Source organism: Xenia sp. Carnegie-2017, unplaced genomic scaffold (assembly GCF_021976095.1).
Source record: "Xenia sp. Carnegie-2017 unplaced genomic scaffold, XeniaSp_v1 HiC_scaffold_13, whole genome shotgun sequence".
Taxonomy (NCBI): Eukaryota; Metazoa; Cnidaria; class Anthozoa; order Malacalcyonacea; family Xeniidae; genus Xenia; species Xenia sp. Carnegie-2017.
In genome coordinates this window covers 5,100,069-5,127,852 of record NW_025813436.1, presented here as the reverse complement: position 1 = coordinate 5,127,852, position 27,784 = coordinate 5,100,069, and the positions used below count along the sequence as shown (strand labels likewise).

Genomic DNA, 27,784 nt, shown 5'->3' with positions numbered 1-27,784 from the left:
GGTCTTGTGTCCCTTGTTCTCATGATATTCACTCGTACCCGTGTTGATCCGTGGAAATACGATCGATTTGGGATAGCTATTGCTTATTCTCGAGTTGGAAGCGCGGTTATCCATCTTATCCAACAGAATTTGTTGCAAATTGTCAAGTTTAGAACAGATCGAAAGCCGATATCATACGAAATTCACAAAGAAAAGTCAAAAGCATACTATCTTTAATTGCCTAATGTGAAACTAGAAATTTGCTATGTAGTTCTGCATGATTTTCATCAAACGGCTCGCGTAGATAGAAAATCTGTCGTCCGATAATTATGTGTAGTTAGTGTACATCATTTATCAATTGAAAGAGTTAAATGCTCATTTCTTGAATGTTATAAACGCCATTTCCTGTGACTCTGTAGTCACATGTCGTGTGGGAGGGAGGTGCGCGAGCCTCAGCCGACCTCTGTTTTCCAAGTACAAAACCACTTATCCTCACTTCAAATCTCCGAATTAACACAAAGAGTTGATGACTTCGTGTCGTGTGTTCGTGACAGGGTTCAAGAACTAGAGGAAGGATTTTGGTTTCTTTCAAAACCGTGGAAAAAATGTCGAACGAAAGCGACATAATATATTGTGAAGATAGGCATGTCATGCATGAGGATGGTACGATATTTTGTCAATTAATGTTACCTCAGTGAGACCGTTCAATATTCTAGCATTATGTTTTTAAAGAGGAAAATCTACCCGAACGTGTCTGGCAACGAGATGGACGAACAGCGAAAGCAGCAAATGGCCTATCAATATCTCTGCCATCTGGAAGAGGCAAAACGTAAGTGAGAAGATATATTGGTGAACATATTTCAACCGAGTCATTTCACCGTCAACTGTGGTGGTTTTCTTTTCACCATTAATAAAGTTGGATGGAAGCTTGTCTCGACGACGAACTACCACCTACAACCGAGTTGGAAGAAGCTCTGAGAACGGGGGGTTATTGTAGCAAGACTTGGTAATTTCTTTGCTCAAGATGTTGTTCCAATTAGGAAAATCTACGATCGAGAACTGAAGCGATTTCAGGTAAATGGTTATGTCACATAATTGCATATTGTTCATTTAACGTTTACAGACGATGCGTTTTTGTTAACTCAAGTGTTTTTGAAAATACATATGTTATCTTTGCTATTTCTTCTTTCATTAGGCGCGGGGTTTACATTTCAAGCACACCGACAATTTTATGTATTTCGTGCGAGCGATGGAGAAAGTTGGCCTTCCAAAGGTAATTTATCGTCCTTACATATTTCATTACTGTTTAAATCAATCTAGAATTTCTACTCTTACGTCCTTGAAGTGTTTCAAATAACTTGCATAATTTCGTCATTGTTTGTACAACGAAGAATTCTGTATTATAATTTCGCAAGCTTTTTGTTGTGCCTTCCAGGTGGCTCTTTGGTTTTCACGTAATTTGTTATATTTTCTGTTATTTTGTTCATTCCAAATATTCCTATTCACTGAAAGACGCGTGCAGCTTGTGAAGTAGGAAATAAGGGCTTTACATAACCTTTACATAAGTACAATGTGACAATGTATTGTTAATTTTACACACTCAGACCTAATTTTATTTATTGCAAGAAAGTGTAAGTTTAAGCACTGGCATAGTGCTTATTATTATGTCATGTAGTTGGGCAGATTCAGGGTTTGAAACCATTTTTCGATAACTAATATGCACAAGTTTGTTCAGAAACAATCTTCAATGCATTAAATTCATACATAGATATTAAAATATATGTATATATTACAATTAATACAATGATGTTGAGTAGGTTTGCTGCACTGTGTTTCAAATACAAATGTTCATCAGGCTATGTAAAACTGTATAGCTAGTTTACTTCAATTTTTCTGTTGTATTTGGCTCTGGCAGTTTGTTGATGTTATGTAGTCATTACTTTGATATGATATTATTATTTGTATGGTGGGTACAATATTTTATTATGTAGGTGAGGTTCACAAGTACATGGAAGTGCAGGATACAATCCTAACAACAATCAAAATTTGCAATTGAAGAGGTGAAAATGCTTTAGTTGATGGGTAAAACAGAATAGTGCAGTATTTTAAGAACGGTATCTAAAGTTGACTAAGAGTCCTTCCTGTTAAATTTTGGTGAGTTTTGTTATTCAACATGCATTGGACAAATTTCCGAGTATCAAAACGTGTGTTATACACATGAAATAAATAAAATAAAGTAGAAACTTTACTATAATGTGACAAAATTCCAGATCTAAAATCTAATGCTCGTTCTTTTCAAACTGTTCCCGAAACAATCCATTTACGACAAGAAGAACATGCCTAAAGTTATTTATTACGCTTATGTTTAAGATTCGATCACCCTAATTATCTGTGGAAAATTGTTGTTCCCCTATTGAGTATCTAATGTGTGATTATTTGATTATTTTCTAGTTTGTATCTTTTCAAACTGCTTGGCACCACAGATGCAAGATCTGTATGGCAAAGTGAAATTTACGTTTTAATTTATACAAAACACATTTAAAAATGTCACGTTCACATTAAGATTTATTTCTAATATTATTCCACAGTATATCTTGCAAACCATTAGCACGGGGATAATTTCTTTATAGTTTATAATCAAACTTGCTTTTTCTTCAGATTGCTTAATAACTCAAAATTGTTCAGTGTTCATCTTTTCACATGATTCCAGAGTCTTGTGAAATATTTGAAATTCTGTTATTCATGTCTTAAGAGGAGGAAATTAGTGAAATGAGAAGGAGTTGGAGAAATATGGCATTCAAATGCCTGCCTTCAAAGATTGGTGGAATAATTAGAGTGGTATGTAGCAAATGTTGTCATGAAACTTTTCACCATTGCATGTTATGAGTTTATAACTGTTGTTACAGTTCTAGTCAGTTATATCATGAAATGTTCAATCATAAAGTTATTGTTATCATGAAATGAAATGTTCTGTTATTGTTCAATCATAATATTTGTTGAACAAAGTTATCATGAAATGAAATGTTCTGTTATTGTTCAATCATAATATTGTGAAATGGAAGTTATCATGAAATGAAATGTTCTGTTATTGTTCAATCTATATTGTTGAACAAAGTTATGGAAATGAAATGCTCTGTTATTGAATCAAATATTGTTGAATTGTTGTTCAATGAATAATATTGTTCAACATGAACAAAGTTATCATGAAATGAAATGCTCTGTTATTGTTCAATCATAAGATTGTTAAATATTGTAAATGAACAAAGTTCTGGTATTGTTCAATCAGAAATGGAATGTTATCATTGTTCAAATGCCTGTATTGTTCAACTGATAATATTTGAACAAAGTTATCATGAAATGAAATGCCTGTTATTGTTCAATCATAATATTGTTGAACAAAGTTATCATGAAATGAATGTTCTGTTATTGTTCAATTATGATATTGTTATCACAACAATCTTATGTTGTTATTGTTATTAATATGTTGAACAAAGTTATCATGAAATGTAATGTTCAATTGTTCATCATGATATTGAAAACAAAGTTATCATGAAATGTAATGTTTTGTTATTGTTTGCGGACATGAATGAAGGGTCATGAAATGTAAGCCTGAAACATATTTTTGCCGCGATGAGGTGAATATTGAGCATTTGCAGTTATTTGGATGCCTGTAGAGAATTGTAAGTCTGTTATCTCATTTCTTGGGTATAGACATTTTCTATTTTGTATTTTTTGTTTAGTGCACGCTGCCATCATCGTGATCAACGATGCCATCGACCACGGAGTCGCTCAGGATACGTTTGCAGCTTTGAAGAATCCCAATGCTCATCTAACTGATCTTGATGCCAAGAATACGGAGGAATACCAGAGTCAATTGTACGAGGCAAAAAAATCCAAGTGTGAGACATCCCTCCTCAGGGTGAGTGAAATTTTGTACAACCACTACATCACTGGTCAATGTTTGTTAAGTAAATAGTGATTTCATGATGAAACACACAGGAGAGGATCATATGAGAACTAAAATTTAACGTCTTATCATTCTTGATAAAGACAACAGACTGGAGTTTATAAGGACTCAAATTTTAATGTCACACAACTCGCGGATCAGATTGAAGTGTATAGAAACTGAAATTTCAGCTCAATGAAGACTGGCGTATTGTAAGCTCTTTTTACATGATCATTCGTGATTGGATCATCAGACTGGAGTGTTTTAGAATTCAAGAGTAAACATCGAAACACTCTTTACCAATGACTTGTTTCCACAAGTGTCTTTGATTTTGCAAATCTCAATGCCAAATCTTTTTTTTAACACATTAAGTTTGAGTTGTTATAAGGATTTAAGCAGCAATGTCAAATCACGCTATATGCAGGCGCTAGACTGTGGAAAATAAGACTGTGGAAAATAAGAAAATAAAATCAAGTTTTGAGGTCAGATCGCTTCTTCTGAAGACGGTAGACCGGCATTTATAAGTATTCAAGACTTCAAGTGTCATCTTCACGAGGACACTTGACTGATATAAGGTCTCAAGTTTAAACATCAAAATACTTCAGATTAAGTCACTAGCCTCAAGTAATTAAGGACTGGAGTACTATCGACCTCATATCTCCAGATGAAGATGTCATTCGTATATACGTATAAATGCTATAACGTCAAAAAATTAATCTACTTCTATCGCGTGGTGTATAAGAAATTTATTTAAGTGAAACTTCAAATGTGTGGTCTTTAATATTGTTTACTGTTTTTCAAACTCCAGTCACCAGGAAGTGAAGATGTGTATGATAAAATGCTTACACAAGCCGAAGTTCAAGGGAACATCGCAATGGCCAATGAAGTAGTTCGTAAAGAGAACAGGACAAAGCGAGTAAGGAGATATTTTCACTTATTTTGCTCGAACTCGTTTTCAAGGTTTCATTCATTATTTATCTTCCATGCCGTTCGTAGTTCTCGAAATAAATGCGGCAATAGACAGCGAAGATCTTGGCCTCTTGTTGAAAGCGCTGTTGAACGAAAAAGCAAAATTAACTAAAGTTATGGCAGATAATGGTGACTGGTATCAACAGACATTAGTCGAAAATAAATCTGATAAGGTAAGTGGCGGTTTTTTACAATAAAAAAAGTCGTTTACAATAGCTATCCCTTCAGCAGCAATTCGTACAAAATGTTTCTTATTGGAGCCTCTTAGCTAATGCCATGCATTTTTTGGTTCGTGAAATAGTGAAAACGACCATTATTGACGTGTCAGTGATGTATGATATGTTTCAGGGAAGTGAACTGTCACACGGTGAAATCCAGCAAGGCATAAACAACGCAAATAATGTTGGCGAGCAGTTTAGAATTCGTGAGTTCGAAAAGTGTATATTCAACCCGTGTGATTCATCTTTATAACCATTCCTGCACGAAGAAGCCATTATTCAATAAAAGTCGTTTCGAGAACTTCATGATCCGTAAATCTCTTCTCTTGCAGTGGAGACCATTATGAAATCTTTAAACAAAGCCTTGGAAACCGGGAATGGAAGAATGCCACGGATTGCTGATGAAGCCCGAAGCTCTTCTTCCAACCGTGCTCAATCGTAGCTCTTACCTTTACTACAGCGAATTGAAGAAGGAGAAGACTAAAAGAAGAGGTTTGTGTTTCGAAAACGGTTAGATATAGCTATCATTCATTATTGTATTCTCTCGTCTCGAGCTTTGAGTGAAATATTTGTTTTAAACTGTTTGGTTCGCTTTTTGCTTCACTTTACATAATCACATTATCGGCTTTTTGCAAACCGACGCCACTTCTGTCGATAATTTTCGTTGTTTCACAAGTGTTCGTTTACGTCAGCATGCGTACAATGTGTTTGACAATGAATTTATGGAGGACCGCGCTGTTGAAAAGTCAAAACTTATCATCCACTAACCGGAAATATGTGTTTGTGCTTAAAGCAAAATCCTATCCCTGTTTTCAGTCTCTGCTTCTTTTCTTTACAGCGGTCGGGTCACGTGGCAAGTCTCACTCACAGCGAGGTCATTGAACATGTCAAAGGTGAATAAATTTTTCCATTTTTTATCCGCATTTTTTTCTTTCCTTTTGCTGTGGTATGTCATTTGTATTACGGAAGTATGGTAGCTCACACGTGATCTTTCAATCACACTTCAGTGTTGACGGCTGTGGCGAGTATCAACCAGGCTATCGAACAAGGCAATGCCGCTCACTTGCTTGGTTGTCTGAAACACGAGTCGGCGGGTCTTGAAAACCTCGAAGACGACGCCGTGAATCGATATTTGGAACAGTTGGTGGCTGTGAAGAAAGAAAAGGCCCAGGTATGCTAACTTTTACAAACCGTACTTTTAGTTAGAAGTTTTAGCGTTGAAGAATGTCGCCAGCGAGGAACAGTCGAAACAATTCATTTCAATTAAGAAAACGCCGTTATGACTTGGTTTCCTTCGTAAAAACAAAAACAAGCGGCTGCAAAATTACCCAGTGGAAATCACCTGTGATTTGACTGCATACATTGTTTCTCGGAATCTTGTTTTAGGATTGCGGTCAAGGGAAGGACGACTTGAACCAAGTGGAAGTTCAGTTGTGCATCGATTATGTCAATACGGAGATTGCCGAGGAACATGCATGTAAGTTTGTAATTTATTCATATATGGGGACTCTTGCGCATTTTCTTGCCCAACAAAGCTGGCAAGCTTTTCTAAACTGTGTAAATGCAACGTGCTCTTCCACTTAAATGCTCACATTTCGACCGTCCGGTCATCATCCAAGGACATTATTTTCCTAGAATCTTTCGATTGAGAGGTCCCACCGCAATTGACGAGACTATATCTAGAAAACTGTGTTGAGTAGCGTTCTATTTCGTCTAATGCTTTCAAAACGTTTCTCAAAGATTCCAAGTTTGGCGCTTTGCGTTTGTCTCACATCTACCTAGTGTTTCAATTGCTGCTATTTTTTGGATTAGGATAATATCTAGGGTGTTTATGTTTACATTGTCCTCAACTCATTCATCATAAAAAAGGACAACAGGCAAATTATTTGCCGGTGTTTTACTCTATATTTGACGATTTATTCACGAAAGGTGTTCGTGCACTTCGAAATTATTCACCGCAGTTAATGTACTATCATTTTCTATTCGAAAAATCTTTTCGGCAAGGGAACGTCGGATTCAAGTTTTTTTTTTACTTTCGATTAGAGGCCATTTGTCGTGAAATTGTTGCGCATAGATTGTACGACATGTATCAATGTTATCGTGTGTAACTATGTCATCAACTTTTCGCTATGGCAACATTATTGACAGGTGTTGTGTCAGTGTTTGTTGTTGGAATCTGAATGTTTGAAAATATTTTCTTTGCTCTAACCAGCGTCGAGGTGGATCGAGGAAATTGACCGAAAAGGTATTCCACATTTCTTTGCGAAAGTGCGTATTTTTGGCGGTATGGTGACAGTTTTTGAGTTTAACGTATCGCGAAGACTTCGAGGATTCTAGTTCAACATAAGAGTCAGCAAAAACCGAATGAAAATGGAACAGTTCTTCACGAACAATGGCGAAGACGATTGGTTGTATGAGTATGTATGACGGGAAAAAGTCTCCCAAAACCATACATCAGCGAGAGGCGAAGAAATCATTCCCAAGATGGAACGAGGGCAGCGATTCGATACGATACGGAATACGATACAGATTTGGAAACAACGATAGAAAACGAAGAGCAATCTTCGTGCAGAAAGATTTACATTCATGTTTGTCGAGAGCTCAAAGTTGTTCCATGTCAGTCGTTTCTCAGGCAACTCGATAACGAAGAAGTGAACATAAGCCATTACCAAATTGGTCCCGTGGGCTGCGAAGCTCTTGCACGAGCCTTAATGAAGAATATGAACGTTTTCACTCTAAATTTATCCGATAACGCCATAGGCGGACAGGGAGCTGTTTATATTTCGAAACTGCTCACCGAAAATCGCTGCATATCCCGCCTGGACGTTTCCAACAACGGACTTAAGACGCAAGGGGCTTATGCCGTGTCTGAAATGATGAAAGAAAATACTCATCTTTCGGAACTTAATGCATCCACTAATAACTTTATAGGAAAGGATGTCGAACCTTTCGTGGAAGCACTGCGTGAAAACTTCACGCTGAAGATTCTTAATTTAAGTGGAAACAGTTTCGATGCACTCTCCGGAAAGTTAATTGGGCTTGCAATCCGTGAAAACGTTGGCTTGGAAGTACTTAATTTAAGCTGGAATAACATCCGCGGTCACGGAGCTACAGCCATAGGCGATGCACTTCGAGTAAATTACTCGTTGAAGATTCTAGATTTGTCTTGGAATGGACTTGCAGATGACGGGACAGCGGCTCTTTCCAAAGCGTTAATGGTAAACGATGTTTTAGAGGTGCTAGATTTAAGCAGTAATAGGCTTACGGCCCGTGGGCGGGCGATTTAGCAAAGGCCTTATCGGTGAACGCAAGCCTTAAGGTTTTGAAAGTTGCACAAAATTCGTTCAGTTGGAATTCAGCATTGGAAATTGTGAAGGCCGCAGTCGACAATGCGGATAGTCGTGCCCGAGCATTTTATTTTGGTGATATGCCAGTGAGTGAGAAATTTAAGAATGAGCTTGATGAGATAATGTTGAGATATCCTGACTTAACGGTTCAATACGGCACCATAATGAGAGGCAAAGAAAGAAAGAAGAAAAGAAACGGGTATTGTAGCTTTAATGTTTCATATTCAACTTATCTCTGCATTACCATAGAGTATTTATAAAACGGATAGGGATTAATTAGCCATGGCTTGTTGATTCAATTACTTCTGTTTTTGGTTGTATTCGTTGACGAGTTTTTTACGTTTATTTGTTAGGATCTTCTCAATCTTCTTTTGGAATACATCGAGATGCGCGCATGCTCGACATGTTTAAGCTGCTGGACAGGGACAATGACAGTCTCGTGACACAAGAAGACTTCGTGCTTGGCCTCAAGCGCACTGGACTTCCGATGACGAGGGAGGAGATACATCGACTTATCACGCTACTTGATCGGAACAACGATGGAGTTATAAGTTATCAAGACTTTCTTCAGATACGGAGAAAGAAAGTCTTTAATGATTTTCACTCGCGAAAGGCGTTGAAAACGAAGGATGGCGCCGTCTCGAAACGGAAGATCGGTTATCCTAATAAGTAAAGCAGAAAAAAACGATTTACAGATACAACTGTTTTGAGATAGAGAAAGCATTTGAAAGTTAACCACAAGGCGATGATTCTTCGATACATTAATACGTTGTTCAGTTTTTGTCTGTTTATTCATTGATATTTTTGCTTTAAGGTTACCAGAAAGCCTATGTAAAAAGATGCCAGTCAAACTTTGTGAATAAACTAGTTAATCGTGTCTTCGACGTCTTTCCATTCGATATTTCATAGTAATACTAGACATTTCGAATCAGAGTTAGAAAAAGAGTTCAACCTCATTTCTAGAAATATTTATGTTTCGAAAACTTCCTCGAAATGACGTCACGTCACTCACATTATTATGGGTGGGTGGAGGGAGACATATACATTTGGTTAATTGAAGTGCTATACTTTAAACCTTCCTCATTCAGAGGAATTCTTCCTCAAGAGTGGTAGCCGTACACCCTCGGCTTTTTTACAGTTGTAAATTCCATATGTCCGACGAAAGCCGTTTGCTATTAAACATTGCACATCTCATACTTTAGCCAAATCTTTACTAAATGGTCTCTTATTTGTTCAGTAATCGCGGCTGTGCAGACCGTCAACAACACGCTCGAGGAAGAGGATCCCGACGCCACGTTGAAGTCTCTTCAACAAGAGCCCGCGAAAGTGACTAACGTACACCCCGAAAATGCGATCTTGTATCATACATGGCTCCTTGCCGAGAAAGAGGACAAAAAGAGGGTAGCGTAAATCATCTATACGTTCACGTGCTATACGTTCACGTGCTATACGTTCACGTGCTATACGTTCACGTGCTATAGCACGACTATCTATTTTTGTGTTCTTTATGTTTCACGGAGAAGGATTGATAAATTTTCACAAAAGTTTTTTTAGAATATAACGAGCATTAAAAAGGTAAATAAACATAACGTGAAGAAACTGGTCGTTTAAAGATGTAAATAAGCGACGTTGCCTAGTGTAAAATAGCTAGCTTTCATTAAAACTATAACTGTTCGTGTTTTGTTTGCTGGGATTGTAAAGTAAACCGGCGAACGAGCCTTTAAACTAAAACCTCAATACTACGATTACTTCAATGTATTGATATTGCATCGACGCTGTTAATTTGAATGCCAGCTTGCTAGTTAAATTAATAAAGTAATGTCTTCAATTAAATCAGTAGTAACTTCTTCGTAAAGTTAAAGTAAAGGATTAGTTAAAACAACTAAATCAGCAGGAACTTCCACATAAAGTATCAATAAGTTAAAGTAAAGGATTAGTTAAAACAACTAAATCAACAGGAATTTCCACGTAAAGTATCAATAAGTTAAAGTAAAGGATTAGTTAAAACAACTAAATCAGCAGGAATTTCCACGTAAAGTATCAATAAGTTAAAGTAAAGGATTAAAATAACTAAATCAGCTTCATTTCTTAAAGTAAATAAGTTAAAGTAAAGGATTAGTTAAAACAACTAAATCAGCAGGAATTTCCACGTAAAGTATCAATAAGTTAAAGTAAAGGATTAGTTAAAACAACTAAATCAGCAGGAATTTCCACAATAAAAGCAGGGTCTCAATACAGCCAGAGGCCACATGAACTTTCATCCAGCATGTTGAGGAACGAACCGTATAATTGGTCAAAGAAGATGAAGAAGTATTTTATCACGTTTGAAATCACCACATTATCAATACAAAGTTTATTTTAAGTAAATATTATTTTTTTCAGTGTCTCGGCGGCCAGATGGAATTAACGGACAGTGGCCCGCGGGCCGTTTGTGACCCCTGAGTAAAGTAAATTTAGTCAAAACAACTAAATCTGTAGGACCTTCCACGTCAAATATAAAAAAAAGTTATACTGCAGGATTAGTTAAAAATTATGGACAAGTAAATTCAGCTTTATGCTCAACAAGTTTAACTTCAAAACGTGTATGCTTGAATTTATTCCTGCCGACGCCGTGAATGGAGTCGAAATTGATATGTGAAATTACGTAATGCTTTATCTTAGAAAACCAACGATCCGTCGGCCGAACTGTGGCACGACGAAATTCAGAGAGTCATTGATAGATGTAACCTATACGCCTCAGAGGCTCACAAACGTAAGCTTGATCACCCTCATCGTATAGTATCCAGTTATTAATTCTGCGTCTTTAACTGATGTTCTGACGCTCTGTGTAGTTGTTGCTGGTGTCGCTGAAATCAACGCGTCACTCGAGACTGGAAACGACCAGAGCACCATGGAGGCCCTCGAGAATGCTGACGTAGCACTACGTGGGGTGACACGTGAATGCCAGGCTGCGTATCATGCAAGCTTGAAGGAAGCGAAGGCGGCCAAGGGCAATGAGGATGGTCCGTGGTTGAAACAAAAAATCTCTCAAGGTTTTCTGTTGTTTTATAACACGAAGACGAAACAATCGAGCTGGGTAGAACCCGATGACTTCACTGATAATGCTGGACTGCTAACAAAAGAAGAAATTCAAGTAAGCTTTACTTTGCACTTGGATGTTATGAGTTAAATTTGTTTTAACAATGCGCTCAGCCATGCCAATTATTGATGCTTGGCATGTTTGGAGAAACCTCGTGCATTTTTCATATTAATGTTGTGGTGTGGTTAATGGTTGAACCCGGGAGTATCGTTACATGTTTTGTACATGTAGATGGTCCAGGTTAGTAGAGTCCAGAGCAGGACTGTTGGTGTTGATGTCGAATGACGTTTCGACAACCTTAGCGGCAGTCATCTTCAGAGTCAAAACTGAAGATCACAGCACTCAGTTGGCATCAACACCAACGGTCCTTCTCGTGACTCTACTAATCTGGATGATCTCCATCTACAAACATGTAATGCTTTGGTATTATAGTTTTTCATTCATCGATTGTTGTTTGAGTAACGATGTTCAGGGTTCTGTCTTCGAAATGAATTTCGATTTAAAGCTTTTTTTCCTTCAAATATGCATCGATGGTAATGCCACCATGTATAGTGCTGCCACTCGTAGGGGGAAGTAGGGGAAAATAAAGTTTTGGTAGGTGAAATGTGCATACACCTAGTGGCAGCACTGACCATGTATAAGAACATGATTACAATGAAATATGAAGTTTTTAATTTACTAAAGGTTGCCTAAGCTAGCAAGGCCGTCTTTAGTATCTCTCGCTGAAATGCAATAACAATTTCCGTGCGTTCTCTTCTCTAGGAGATCGTTTCAAACGAGACTTCGAAACACGGCAGGCAAGTTTACCTGCAAGCAAACGAACAATCAATCGTGAGGCTTCAAGCGCATTGGAGAGGATATTTGGCAAGAAAGGCGTTCAATGAAAGGAAACAGTTTATGACCAAACAACTGCCTGCCATTATTAAAATTCAAGTAAGAGCTTTTCTTCGATGATATTTCACTGCTCTACTTTCACTATTATCCTTATTCCGAATAAGGATTCGGGAAACGGTTCACTGAAGAAGTCAGCTGAATCGCCAGCGTATTGATGGAGGAAGGGTTTAGGGGGGGGGTGTTGGTGTTGGGGGTGTTTACTGCTAAAGTCATAGCCTGATATTAAAATTAACTGTTGACAATTGAGAATTGCTAACTGCAGATTATTTTAGCTCTCCCTACAACTCTTGGAAAAAGTTAGGGAGGCTCCCATTGTAAAAAGTTAGGTAGGTTTAAATTGTGAAAAGCTAGGGAGGCTACAATTGTAAAAACATCTCGAATGATGTGTTTCCATGCTTCATTCGTTCATTAAAGTTCACTTTCATTGAAGACTTTCATTATTACAGGCGAATCTAAAAAGATGGATTCAACATAAGAAATACCGTGAAAGATTGGCAGTTCTTCATAACAACGATGCTGCCATTATCAAAGTATATATTTATGCACACACTTTGTAAAATTTCTTTCGCGTAACGTCGTTAACGAGTTTATTACATTGACAGATTCAAGCGTGGATCAGGATGTGCTTGGCTCGCCGCAAATATTTAAAACGAAAACAATTCTACAAGGACAACGTAAGTATTTATTTTCGTTTTGTGTTCGTTATCATTGATCGCGGTTCGCAATGCATCTACTCTCACGTGTAACTTTTATTTATATTGTTCATGCGTTGATTTAGTTGCCATCAATTATAAAGATACAGGCATTTATGAGATCCAACCTCGTAAAACATGATTATCGAGCCTTGTGTAAGTGTCATTCGTTTTCTATCAACAGTCTCTAACGGATTATCTGGCCATTAGGGTTTTGGGTTGTGGGATCGGGTCAAGATTAAGGATTCCATCTGATTTTATACATAAGAGAAGGCGAAATGTCTTGAATGAACCATTAGGAAGTAATGTGAAGCGAGTCATGTTCTGAAAAACTGTTCTTGCTTACGTTTGTTTGAAAATGTCTGTGAATCTATTCATCATAAGTAAGAATGGTATCTTGTGTAGCTAAGGTCTTTTTTCAACTTGTCAGTGAGCTCGCAAGATCCGTCTATAAAGATTGTACGCAAATTTCTTCATCTCTTGGATCAGAGCGACATCGATTTTGAAGAAGAATTAGGTAAGTTTATCATTGAACTTTTGAACGTCTAGTGAATTCTTCTCGACCCGCCACCACCCTTATTTTCTGTGTTGTCCTTATATTTATTCACGGTCATCGCCGACCGAAATTTGCAGAGCTTCAGAAACTGAAGGCGCAGGTTGTCACGGAAATTCGCTCCAATCAGCAACTGGAACAAGATTTGCACAGCATGGACATTAAGATTGGCTTGCTCGTGCGAAATAAGATTACTCTTCAGGTTTGTATTGCCAGTACCTGTCGCATGCACGCTTTAACGACAAGTCAATGAAAAATTGTTTGGTCACCGGGCATTGATTTCTACAAATTTTGTGTTTCGCTGCACGACCATACCAGAGGACAAATTAATTTCTGAGTGTAAAGTAAATTGACGAAAGCCCGTTTTCCTAAGGTTTTGTTAAGTGCTTTTATTGAGTTTTGTTGCTTTTGGGAATTTTGTCTGTGAACATACTTTCCACCGAGGATAATCATGGAAGCACCAAGGTCAGTATGGAATTTTTTTGGAAAAGCTGTCAAGCGGTAGATCGATATAAAAAACAGGGCCAGCGGGGGGATATAAGTTCATGAGGTTACCCGGGTAAATAAATTTTAAAAAATGCTACTGAAGTTAATATGGAATCGCCGAGCTTTTGGTTGACGCACTCTGGATAACAAATCTCTACTACAAGTCGCTGCAAAAAATCGTTTAGCAAGCGTCTATAGTTCGGCAACTGGTCTTTCAAATGGGTGGTGTATCGATGATTTAGAACCCAACCCTCTAGATTTCTAACTACCGTGCCTAGGTGAGGCAGGGACGCCATCTTGAAAGGTGCAAAACTCAAAATGAAAAATAAGCTAAAAGAAGGTTTAAAAACCCAATGTTATCAAACATTTTAAAAATTAAACCTGAACTATCAACTTTGCAACTGAAAAATTAAACACAGAGAAAGCAGATATTAATCATAAACATCGTCAGTTTTGCCACCTTTCAAGATGGCGGCTCCCCCCACTTATAACTATAGAATTTTGGCGGAGTCTGATATCTAGCAGATTGGGTTCCAGGTCATTGGTGTGTAAGTGTCACGCAAGAGATCTTATTGATCTCGTCTCATCAAGTTGATTTTGTGCGACATTTTCCATTGCTTCAAATGATCTTCTTTCTTTGTATTTGAATACGTGTATTTTCGCATTTTCATCTTTTACCCTACCAGGATGTCGTTATTCACAACAAGAAATTAAGGAAGGACCAAGATGTGGATGGTCTTGGAAGCAAAACGAAAGGCATCCGATCCTTAAGTAAAGAAAGCCAAGAGAAACTTGAAGCGTATCAGAATCTTTTCTATCTCCTGCAAACCAACCCGGTGTATCTAGCAAAACTGATCTTTGAAATGCCACAGAGTCGATCGACGAACTTCATGGAATCCGTCATCCTTACTTTATACAATTATGCTTCGAATAACCGCGAGGAATACTTACTGTTGAAGTTGTTCGAGACCGCTCTAAGAGAGGAGATCTTGTAAGTTTCTTCGCATGAGTTTATTCTTGTCGAGGATGTTTTCGTGTTTGCCATTACTTATCGGGTTAATAATATACGTTTGCTGCTCATGGCAGTAAGGAGGAACAGCGAGTGGAAGGTTTGCAGATATTGTTTTACATGATATGCTTATTAAGTTGAGAAATGAAAAACATGATTTTGGTGTTTTACTGAAAACGTCACTCGCAATAAGCTTAGTCAACTTAACCTGATATTTATGAATAGCGAGTGTGGCATTAAAAATGATTTGCCAATACTTATCAGTGTCCGTGTCATAAAACTTTGTTACTCAGCTAGTAATTGCACTCGGATTGCACAATCGATTCGGGCAACATTTGATTAGGGTAACGAGAAAGAATTGTGACCCAGGCATGCAATTTTTAGAAAAGTTAACTTGCTAGCTTTTATAATAGCTCGCGTGAACGATTCTGCGGACTTTCGTTTATCGTATACTTTCTGTTTTCAGTTCAAAGATTGACAGTATTCAAGAAATTGTAACCGGTAATCCTACCGTTATCAGAATGGTCGTCGGTTTTAACAGGTATTCGCGCATCTCTTCCGTAGATTCAGGGGGGTTTCTTAGCATTTCCACACGGCAGCTTGTTTTTTTTCGTATGTAACCATGAGAGATTTCAGCCAATGGATGTATATACAGCATTGATTGATGATGCAAGCTTTGATCTTTCTCAGAGGTGCACGGAATCAAGGCTCGCTCAGAGAGCTTCTTCAACCATTAGTCCAGGGAGTTCTTGACGATACAACTCTTAGCACGTCCACTAATCCTGTGGAGATCTACAAGAACTGGATCAACCAACAGGAGTCGGAAACTGGTCTACCAGCGTGAGTGGATTCATTGACCACGTTTGATTTTGTTTTCGGATGTTGCAATACATCAACTTGAACGATGTCTTTGACGAAATCGTCATGCATCATATGATTGAGAGAAGCGAAATTAGAATTATTAAAACCTATATAAAATATCGAATTGTCTAATTAGTGTTCTCATCGCATTTCTTTATTAGCAAGCTTCCTTACGATGTGGACCCTGAGAAAGCATTGGAACACCCCGAGGTTCAAAGCAAAGTTGATGCGGCCATCAGTAGACTGACGGCAGCAACTGACAGATTTTTAGAAAGCATCACTTCGAGTGTGAACAAAATACCGTAAGATCTCTCGAATCGTTTCCAACTTTCTTAATGGTCGTGTTCTTTCGTTTTGTTCGACATAAAAAATGTCTTTCTCATTCCGCCTGCCATTACGAATGATAAAGTCCTTGCTTGTACCACGTTTGGAATCGTGTCGCTTCACAATTTATGTGAAATTTATGTGCGCTTGCAATGATCTTTTCTTTAGTTATGGTATCCGCTATCTTGCCATGACCTTGAGGACTTGCTTAGCGGAGAAATTCCCTAATGCTGGAAATGATGATATACTTCGTGTAAGTGCATTGTAATGAAGTCCATTCATATCACTAAACTATTGAATGTTTTCGCGACCAACAAAAATTGTCGACTGAACAGAATTAGCTCGTGTGAACGATACTGTAGACTTTCGTTTATTGTATACTTTTTGTTTTCTTCTTTCATTTCTCCTCCCGTGATCCCACCCCTCCTTCCGTGATCCCACCCCTCTTCCGTGATCCCGGTGATTTTATCACGTGGATATCTTCTCTCCTTCTGTAGGTTGTTGGTAACTTTATCTACTATCGTTACATGAATCCGGCGATTGTGGCCCCCGATGCTTTTGACATTGTCGATGTGTCTATTGAAAAAGGTCTAACTGTCGAACAGGTATGAAACTATGAAAGCGACATATTGCCGAAGCTTGCACGATGAGCGTCGTGTAAGGCAACTCATGAGCGATGTTTTAACTGTCATAAGCGAGAGTCTTATTTGATTGGTCAAAAATATCGCTGGAAGTTCCACTTCCACTTATTTGTTCGTGCTTCGATTTGCAGAGAAGAAATCTTGGCTCCATATCGAAGTTGCTTCAAGACGCTGCTTCGAACAAGAAGGCGAGTTTACCTCAGCGATGGTTTTATGTGCGGTAGTGTTAACGTTTCATAGATTTATTATTTTATTTACTTTTAGTTTGGCGGAGAAAGTTCCCATTTGAGCGACTTGAACCCGTACTTGGAGAAGGCGCATCAACGTTTCTTGTACGAACTGCGATTATTACGTTCTTATGCATTCCCCCCCGTCCCCCTGATGTTTACAACTTTGATGGGAACTTTCATCATTTTTGTACTTTACCATAAATTACAGGAAATTCTTCATGGAAGCGGCGAATGTCGAGAAACCCGAAAACAAATTCAACATTGACGAGTACAGTGATGTCGTGATGTTAACGAAGCCGGTCATTTACATATCGATAAAGGAAATCTGCGATACACATAAGTTACTACTTGAACATCGGAACGCGATCGCAACCGAGAGTAATGATCCGCTGCAAGAATTGTTAGACGACGTGGGTGATCATGCTGACGTTAAGGAACTATTAGGTAAATGGGGCAAAGCACTGAATTAGTGCTTGCATGGTAAGGGTTCAAAACTACTTGTATGATGTTGTATTATGTTAATATGTTAACTACTTTTATCATGTGTTGTAATATGTTAATATGTTAACTACTTTTATCATGTGTTGTAATATGTTAATATGTTAACTACTTTTATCATGTGCAGTATGTTGATATGTTACCTACTTTTATCATGTGCAGTATGTTGATATGTTACCTACTTTTGTCATGTTAAGATGTTAACCACTTGTATATTGTGTTGTAATACGTCAATATGTTTCAGTTTTAAAGAATTATCTGATGTAGTAGTCACATTTGAAATTCAAGCCATTCCCTTGGTTAAACAACCCTGCGCAATTATTTCACAGGCCAAACTTGCCTCAGTTTTTACTGTAATATTGACTGATGTCCTAATGATCCCCATAGCTACTACCGATTCTGTTTCATTGTCCTCGTGGGTCCCTTGCTGTACCTACCGCGCCTCCAACGTTTTACCCACTGATCCAGGAATGCGTTGATATTTGTAGGTGAGGTTGTCGTTGCCGAAGGACAGACGGAAGAAGATGTGCTGCGTGAACAAGAGAAAACGGAGATATCTCTGACTTTATCCAATAAATTTGAAGTTCCCGATGACGACGACTCGGATCTTCGTGCACTTTTCGTGAGGTAAGCGATTGTGACAATGGAAAAAGCGGGTCCTTACGTACTTCGACGTTGCTGAGCAAATTTATAGCTAACGTGTGTGAGACCATCATCTTGTGTTTAGGACGAAACATCTCATCATTGACGTAATTCGTGTCCAGTCCGGTGACACGTTGACGGAGATCTTGGAAACTCCCGCCACAGAAGAGCAGGTATGATTAGTATTTGTTTGTGTTACATTGAATTTCATAATCATGTTGTCAGGCTTTATATTTTTTTTCTCAGGAAAAGGAGCACATGTCTTTCTTGAAGCAGAAAGAAATACAGGACTCGAGGAAAGAAAATAAATTGAAGAGAAATGCTTCGATTCACAGCGATTCCAAGTACGGAAGCTTGTTCTTTTTTCCTCGTTACAATTGTAATCGAGTTTTCTGGTCTAGCTTTAAGTGTTTCTAACTTTTGTTATTGTTTTTATTTTTGTTGTCGTTTGTCTTTCCAGTTTGCCCATTGAAGACATCAAGCGTAAGATAATCCGAAATCTTCGAGTTCTTGAGAACCAGGAAATCGTAACGACGAAAAATAATTACCAAGATATTGTTAATGTCATAGCCAGGGTACGAATGTTGGCTGTAACTTTTTACACACGTCGTCTTTAGATAAAGAGGGGGTGTATCGAATCACGTATGCTATCCCCATCATTATGTTGATATATTTGTTGTAAATGTCATTGCTGGAGTGTGGATGTTGCTTGTATTTTTTCACACATAGCTTTTAGTAAAGAAAAGCTTTGTTGTTAATCATGCACGCTATCATCGTCTTAATGTTTGTTGTAAATGTCATTGCTGGATGTGGATGTTGCTTGTATTTTTTACACATGGCTTTTAGTAAAGAAAAGCTTTGTTGTTAATCATGCACGCTATCATCGTCTTAATGTTTGTTGTAAATGTCATAGCTAGGAAACGAATGTTGGCTGTTACTTTTTACACATGACTTTTTACACTGGTGTGAATGCTAGGTCAGGAGAGTTGGTGTAACTTTTTACACATGACTTTATAGAGAAAGCAAGGGCTTTATTGAATCATGTATGCAATCCTCATTGTATTGTTTGTTGCGAAGGAGTGAATGTCATAGCTAAGTTGCAAATGTTGCTAAAATAAGGCAAGGGCTTTATTGAATTAATTTACCTCCATACAACCTATTGTTTGTGTACAAAAGGTACAAAAGAACTGAACGAAAAAATAGTTATCTCGGTTAAAACACATCCTCGTTATCTTCACAACGTTGGCCGTCTTCATAATTTGACTTCTCTTTATATCCATCGATCACAAGAAATGCATATCATATGGATTAAGTATTAATGTCGTTGATCGTATGGATTAAGTATTAATGTCGTTGATCATATGGATTAAGTATTAATGTCGTTGATCGTATTTAGGATGTACGTAACCAAAGACGATACCGCGTCCGACGTAAGCAAGAACTTAGGAAACTGGAAACGACTTTGGAGCGTTTGAAAACGAAGGCAATCTTCTACGAGGAGCAAATGGATTATTACAACAGATATATTGAAACTTGCTTAGATAATCTTGCCGGGAAGGAATCAATGTACGCTCTTCGACTTTGTTCTATGAATTTTTTCTAATGTATTTTCATATTGTTTGTCGAAATTTCTTTTTAGAGGGCAAAGCAAAGAGAAGAAGAAACAGGATGGATTTAAAACAGCTGTTAAGTACAGCGCCCAAAAGTTAGCCGAAAAAGGAGTTGTGTTGGAAATTGAAGGTTTACCGAAAAGCCAGTAAGTATGAACAAATTTTTGTGACAGCCGGAAGGCGGCCCTCTTCAATGGTCGCAATTTCCGACTTCTTGTAATTTATATTGTTTTTAGGTTGAAAAATGCTTCGTTTGAAATTGTGCCCGCTGACTCAGGTGTGTTTTTGGTCTCCGCGAAATTCATGGGAATTTCTATGGAAAAAGTTGAAATAGTATTTCAGGTATTTGTCAATGACTTACATTATCCGCTCTCAAGTGTACGCTTAAACTGCAATGACTGCCACGTTTTCGAGAATGATTCAGATGAAGTTCGTTAGTTTTGACCCTTTTCCATGGTCTTTGGGGAATCTTGCATCTCCCAAACCAGCTTCCACAACCCATGTTGCCAACATTTGCATGTTCAGGAAATTCAATAGTTCAGGAAATACGCATGAAATAATGGAATGTTTGTCAAATCTCATGACGTCACATTTGAAAATTTTCCATATTCCAGGACTTACTCCAACTTCAGTTCGAAGGCGTTGCGGTCATGAAGATGTTTGGTAAAGCCAAAGTGAACGTGAATCTTCTCATTCACTTGTTGAACAAAAAGTTTTATGGTAAAACATAAAACGATCGTGTGCGATAGGAAATTTTTCATGTAGGTTAGAAAAATTATGTGATGAACATGAAACGTGCAGTAACGTACGAAATCTGTTGTTTAAGAAGCTACTTCCACGATCGGAAGTTCTTTCTGGGAAATTTGGGAATATTGGGAATATTATTCTGTTGTCTATGTAGAGTGGCCTACCATGAAATGGGGACCTAATGCGTTGGTTCACTTTCCTTAGGCATAGAAAAGTTTTTTCTTAACTGTAGAAGCAATTTGGCGACAAGCACTCACTACAGAAATTTCCGAAATTGAAAGAATTTCCGATCGACTTCGAGTGTCTCCGATTAAATTCCGACTTTTTTTCTACTTGCCATCTCATTAATGGAAATTTTTTTTGGCCTCGTGTTTTTGCCGACTGGAAGACTCCAAGTATCGTTAAGACATGAATGAAATCATATTGTAGGGAGGATTCTAATTTTATACTAAGTATTCGAATCTATCCGACGTTGATACCAAATATTTTCACATTATATCATGTTGTACGTACAGAATTTTGTTGGCGTAACGTTACATTGATGTTTCTCTGTTACTCTTCTTCTCTTTTTGGGAAAGACGTAATGGCGAGATAATTCAACTCCAGTGCTTAATTCTTTGTAATTTATTTCGAGATGATGTCGAGTGGAGCTTTTTTCAATGTTGGAGATTTTCGCAACAAGATGAATGACTTTGCTTTTTGTCTGTTGAAAACCGCCGTCCAGCCGACAATTTTCGAAATATTCAAAGAAGCAGATTCTTAAGAATATAGCCATTTTGAAATTGAAGATTTGAATTAAAACACAAGACTACGAATTAAGTGTATATTAACTTCGTTTCAAAGCCACCTGCGTAGATGATTTTTTTAGGGGCAGTGTGAATAAGGCGTTCGGATGTCTTGAATGTCAAGATTGCTATATTCTTTGGAATTTGCTTCTTAATTATATTGTCTATTGCTTATCAATGTTGCTATACAAGCCAAAACCGGGTAGTATCAACATGAATAGAGGATTTCTGGCTACTTGTCCACTGCTGATGACGTCTATTTTGCATACGTATGACCATCTCGAGCGGTTTCCTTGTGATTGTGGATTCCTTTGATGATGTCACTCTCCCACGTAAGAGCGCTAAAAAAGTGATGTACGTGTTGTTGTTTTCATTTATTTACACCAAACATTCAAGTTCATTGCATTGTTGAACGTGTTCCTCGATTATTCGTGCATGGATAAAAAAAAATGCATAAACATTCCATAATGTCGTATTTAGAGACTATTCGCTAACCACGTATTAAATGTGCCGTGAACTTGAGACTTTTGGCGATTCAGTATTCCAATGTTTTTACATCAAAGTCCACTAAGAAAATCTAATATATTTAGCATTTTAACATTTGTAAACATCCGGTAGGATTTTAGCCTACGTTGACATTTAACATTTTGCAAAGTTTTGTAGCCGCGTTGTCAAAGGAATGCGTGACAACAGTCAAGTGTCTTGTTGCGGAGTTACGTCACGATGAAGTGCAGCAGAGACAGAATTTGTTTGATTGTGGTTTCACGAAAATGCGTCAAAACTCAAAAGCTTTGTTTGTGGAAAAGCAGAGAGAGAATGAAATTCCTCCGCTTTGACGTCATACAACATAAGCATTTCTAATGGTTGCAAACAGTCTTTTCATCTCATCTGTTCCGGGCAAAGACACTTCTGATTTTAAAATAGTAACTTTTGTACAATCATTGCACTGACTCGTTAAAGTTTAATAACCTCTTCTGATTGGTTCGCCCTAACCCGCCGCGCGCTTTCTCAGCCTGCGGATGTTGTCATTACGCCGAAAGGAGCGCTGAGTGGCGTAGGTCGAAGTATTTTCAAAATGGCTGCGAGTAATCCTCGAAAGTTCGAGGAAAAGATAGCTCAGCACAAGCTGAGACAGGCCCAAGAAACGAAGGAATTCGATATGATTATGCAAGAAATGTCCAGAGTTACAGTAAGTAATGATTTTGTGCGAATGACGTGTTGTTTTGCAATGTTATTTACTCGCGAATTTCCACATTCATATATTACAGGCGAAAGTGAGTAGCGAGAAACAAACTCGGAACAGATATGGTGGCTCCTTGCCCGACTTCAATGCTGCTCAAAATCAAACAACTAGATCTGTAAGGGGATGCTTTTGATTCGATTTTGTACATAGTTGTTACAAATAACATATTTATACACGCGTTCGTTGTGTTGATATTCCAAGAGTCGCAAATGTTTCGCTTTCAGGATAATCTGAACGATTTGGCTCTCCGGCATAACATGGACATCCAAGTACCACACAGAGATCGCGTTTATCATCCGAGGACAAGGCTGATGACAAGCACGAGTAGACGACATATATCCTTTATGAAATTTGCTTTACTTAGCCCAACAAACATAATCGTGCAATGCACGCTACGCGTTGTTGAATTGCTTCTGTTTAAATTAACAAATGGTTTATTACTAAATCGAAGTTCTCAATGTGTGAACCTCTTTGCCCGCAGCGTCACCATTCATTATTCGTGACAATTATTAAAGTGTCGATCGAATTTTTCGAGCAATTTTGAAATCGAAAAGATTTGCCCTATAAGAAATGTGTTAGTTACAACGAAGAAAAGATATTATTTATAGTAATTTCTGCCCTATTTTTACATCTTGCCATGCAGGATTTCTTTGATTTCGTCACTTATCTTGCACGTTTAGTAGTACTATTTGTTTTAGTACATATAAATTATCAACACGCGTATTGTGATATTTCTGTTACAACTTTCCTTGACTGTTTATACGCCGATTCTGCCTCGCCGTATCACTTCAGCCCGTATCTATCGCCACCTCAAATGGACGCGAACTGGCGAAGGTATTTATCTTTGAGTGTTAAATTCATTGAATTCCCGAGCAAAAACGTGTAGAGTTTGTGTTCTGTTGCCTCCACCCGGGGTCCTTTGAAACACTCTAATGTCACAAGCCGTTGCATTTTGTGCTCATTTGGCTCGAGCGATTTTAAAACGACGCGTTTATAATTCTTCTAACGTGTGTAGTAAAATCTGTTCTTGGCGGTAAAAATGCACCCCCTTTGCGCTTTAGGACACTCAAATTCTCGGATATCAATAGTGAAAGTGTACTGTACAAAGTATGTGGGTTTCTTTGCAGACATGACGTGCATATTTGTGGGCATTTTACTATTTTCCTACTAATAGCTTCGACTATACATTATTTATGTCACGAAAGAATGCCTCTTTAATTTTGTACTAGATAATATTGTTTGCTTAGCGTAGATTTCTTGCGCTTGTAAATTGATCGACACATCAAATGTTCACGTTTATGAGGTGAATATTCGTGGTTGTGGTTTCGTGCGGAGTGCAATTTTCAGATTGTCTCCCATGTCTTTTAGCACACTTGTTTCTACGACACCCGAAGACATGTGCATCGTTGTGCGTCTAATCTGCCGTGTATGCAGGAATATCTGATTTTGCATTTGTGATAATGAGTTATGAATAATTGTTAGCAAAAGCCTCATTGTAGTGGTGCTCGTGGGAGGAATTGATTTGTGTTTGATGCAGTTCAGAGTTTATAGAGAGTGAACAAGTGCCTTGTTTTTCTTGTTGCAAATCTTCTGCTATTCCCGAACAATTGAAATCAAATGAAATTGTCATATAATAATTTAATGTACCACCTTATTATTTGTGGCGGTTTTTGCATGTTTCACAATTCAACTGACAACATATATTCTGTGCCAGGGTATCTAATTTGCTGGTTCTTTTTTTTAGGACAAATTCAGATTCTTCTATTTATCACAATTTGACCAACCCAAATGGTAAGATTGCATAAGATTTGGAGATATGCGTTTTTCATTCTAGACAGTGTAGTTTTTGCTTACAAAATTTGAATATACTAAATCCCCTTTGCATTTTTTCACACTTGCTTTGTAGTTAATAAAGAATATTGTGGTATTATTTCAATAGTTTGTAGTTGATCAACACTGAACTGATTTCTTGCTGTAATGATCTTTCTATTCGTAATTACTTCTAGTTGTAGTATGTAAATGATAATTTCTCATTTCCGTGTCTTTTCATTTGTTGTTTTAGCAAGTAGGAGAATTTGTGCATCTCCTGATGGCAATGTAGATGTAAGTAGTATTTTCTCTCAATTTTCTTACTTCAAAGACTCTATCGAATGACATTGTTTTCAATTCTAGTTAGCCAATGGCAATGCAGCATTTGCACTGCCTTAATGAGTATTCACTGCATTTTACTTTAAAAAGAGACATTATAAAAGGCATAGAATGTCTCCCATCATTAATCTGTTCCAACCACCAGAAATACAATTGATGAGCGAGAGACTCTAATCTAAAATAATGACATTTGGCAATGCTATCTTTTTATTTAGGTTGGGAGTCTTCTTGCTCCAAAAGAGAACATGGAAGACATGAAGTAGGTCCCATGCACTGAGAATCTTGCTTTGCATTCTCAACTTTATCATATTTGATCACTTTAGGCTGAACAGTAAACAACCTCAGCAACAGCAACAACAGGTCTTCAACTATTCCTCTAACAATGGCTCATTACCAGACCTCTCTAATCTTCACATTCCATCACCATTTTCTGTGGGAATTGATCAGGACGAGTCACAACTATACAATCCCAGTTTACCTCAGGCCAACTCAAATGTATTTGCAGCACAGCCACGGCGGCACACCACCGGCTCCAGCAGTAAGCGACAGATCTATCGGCCCCAGCCCACCCCGACTTTAGAACATATCTCCCTGGCTTCATGTTCCAACAATCAAACAACACATCAAATCCTGCCTCACCCACAGTGGCATCCATGTACCAGGCCCCAATGTCTCCACTTGCCAATGGTCCTGGTTACCTGCACTATTCATCTCAAATGGGCTCTCCCAGCATGCAAGTGCAGCAGCTTGAGCAAATGGCGACCATAGCGGAAAACATGAAGCCGCCTTTAAACATGCATAATGGTCAACTGGGCCAGCAGACCGTACCGCCTTCGTCACCGAATACATTCCTAAACATGATGACCCGGAGTCCGGGGGCCATGGAAGACATGCGACAAAGGTTTCAAGATTATATTAGTAGCGTGCCTGCTACTCCGGAAAGTAGTCTCGCGTCCGAACTTGGCAACGCCATTGGTGGCCTGGACAGTCTACCCGGATACCCAAACATAAATAGCAACTCAGTTAGCGAATTGACGGGCCTGGGATTACAGCCGTTGGATATTAACGATTTGCAAGTACTTAGCGGCGACAACGTAACTCAAGCCGAGGTTGAGGAGCTGTTCAAGCGAGAAGGGAACAATCAGCAACAGGTAAGAATTATCAATCAGTAACGCCAAATATAGCGCACATGAGATTACACGGTTCTGTTGGTTTCCGGACAGAAAATATACTTGACCGAAGTTGTCAAATGAAAGTCAAAATAGATAACGACAAGATGAATGGTCTGAAAATGTTGATGTTCCTTAAGGTTTTACAAGCTTTTCCATTTTCTTATCTACTCGTCTCGCTTATTAACGATGGAGCAATCTTAGAATTTCTGTAGATCTCGGAAGACGAACGTACATACATACGCATCTTAGAAATTTAGCAAACACTACGTTCTGCCTTAAGTTGTTTAGAAGTTGGTGTGTAAATAGTGCGAAACGCCTTTGTAAATTGTATGGATGAGTCCATGTCGTATGCTATGTTCACGACTTTATTATAACGCTTCGCAACTTCACTGTATAGTTACGACTGTTTGGTGACAGAATTTTCCTATGTTCTTAGTTGGCATGCAAGAAACTAAGTATAGACAGCGGGCTCGTAAGTCCAGCAGGAATGTATCAATGACCATTTGTAGACATGAATAGTTTGCAATTCGTATGATTATTGTGGGTAATTGTACAATTAGATGGTCTTGGTTTGATATACGCTTCATATATTGATGTGTATCTTTCAATAACACCGTATATTGTATGCAGTCGTATTGTATTATTTTTTTTGAAAATTTCTCGGAATGCGCGTTTCTTGTAATCGAAGTACTGGTATGCTAGTCGCGCCAAAGGGCCTATCGTATTTCATTGATTGTTCTTTGATTTCGCCGAACTCAGCATGTCCATACGATGTGCTTTTTACAGTTTTCACTTAGTAAGCTTTTCCTAAAAAGTAGTTCCTTCATCTGTATATTGCTTGTGGTAGTAGTAATATTGACGGTAATGGTTATTAGTGGTGCTAGTAACATTTATGGTAGCAGTACCATTAATGGTTGTAGTAATATTGAGGGTAGTGGTTATTAGTGGTGCTAGTAATATTTATGGTAGCAGTACCATTAATGGTTGTAGTAATATTGAGGGTAGTGGTTATTAGTGGTGCTAGTGACATTTATGGTAGTAGTACCATTAATGGTTGTAGTAATATTGAGGGTAGTGGTTATTATTAGTGGTGCTAGTAATATTTATGGCAGAAGTACCATTTGTGGTAGTGGTTATTAGTGGTAGTAGTAATATTTATGGTTGCAGTACCATTAGTGGTAGTAGTAATATTGAGGGTAGTGGCTATTATTAGTGGTGCTAGTGTAATGTTTATGATAGTAGTACCATTAGTGGTGGTAGTAATATTTAGATTGTTAGTAATATTTACGGTTGTAGAATTATTAATGGTAGTAGTGTAATTAATGTTTGTAGTAACATTAATTGTACCAGTATAACTAGTGATGGTTGTCTTACTTATGGTAGTTTAATAGTTTTATGTGTTTGTGATACTTTGGTGAAAATAGATTGGGTTTTTTCTCGTTTTCAGCTCATGCATTGATTTGCCTCTTCGAAAACACTGTACATGTAAGAAACTGAATTGTCCGAACATTTGCTGTGAATACGATGTAGTGATGTCGAAATGTCCACTTACGGGATACACATTCTCGAATGTAATTTTTGCATGGATTTTCTGCCTCTGATATGGAACGGATCGTGCAGAATCGCTTGTTCTTGCTTGATGGTCATTGGACAACTTTATCAGCTTCCATCAAATGTCGCGCTCAAAGATGGGGTCGCATAACATGGCTAA

General features: G+C 38.0%; 2 protein-coding genes across 2 annotated transcripts; both read left to right on the top strand.

Annotated features, from left to right (window-relative positions):
* The first annotated feature begins 402 nt into the window (after nt 1-402).
* Nucleotides 403-21,242, top strand: LOC124433272 (ras GTPase-activating-like protein IQGAP1). The gene is given in 43 exon segments (XM_046983033.1): nt 403-642; nt 712-812; nt 896-962; nt 964-1,053; nt 1,175-1,262; nt 2,286-2,317; nt 2,431-2,483; nt 3,691-3,898; nt 4,734-4,866; nt 4,922-5,067; nt 5,243-5,318; nt 5,445-5,490; nt 5,492-5,604; nt 5,667-5,698; nt 5,951-6,005; nt 6,120-6,283; nt 6,499-6,589; nt 9,697-9,860; nt 11,121-11,211; nt 11,291-11,592; nt 12,301-12,471; nt 12,879-12,962; nt 13,035-13,106; nt 13,211-13,280; nt 13,555-13,641; nt 13,758-13,879; nt 14,850-15,154; nt 15,639-15,713; nt 15,863-16,012; nt 16,195-16,335; nt 16,526-16,610; nt 16,855-16,962; nt 17,130-17,186; nt 17,263-17,330; nt 17,437-17,672; nt 18,215-18,353; nt 18,454-18,541; nt 18,615-18,712; nt 18,829-18,943; nt 19,765-19,934; nt 20,008-20,124; nt 20,215-20,320; nt 20,593-21,242. Coding segments are annotated over 43 exon segments (4,851 nt in total). The 5' UTR covers nt 403-624; the 3' UTR covers nt 20,710-21,242.
* LOC124459480 (leucine-rich repeat-containing protein 74A-like) lies at nt 7,206-8,956 on the top strand. Its single transcript, XM_047008940.1, is given in 3 exon segments — nt 7,206-8,388; nt 8,391-8,658; nt 8,813-8,956. Coding segments are annotated over 3 exon segments (1,179 nt in total). The 5' UTR covers nt 7,206-7,535; the 3' UTR covers nt 8,871-8,956.
* Nucleotides 21,243-27,784: the final 6,542 nt, after the last annotated feature.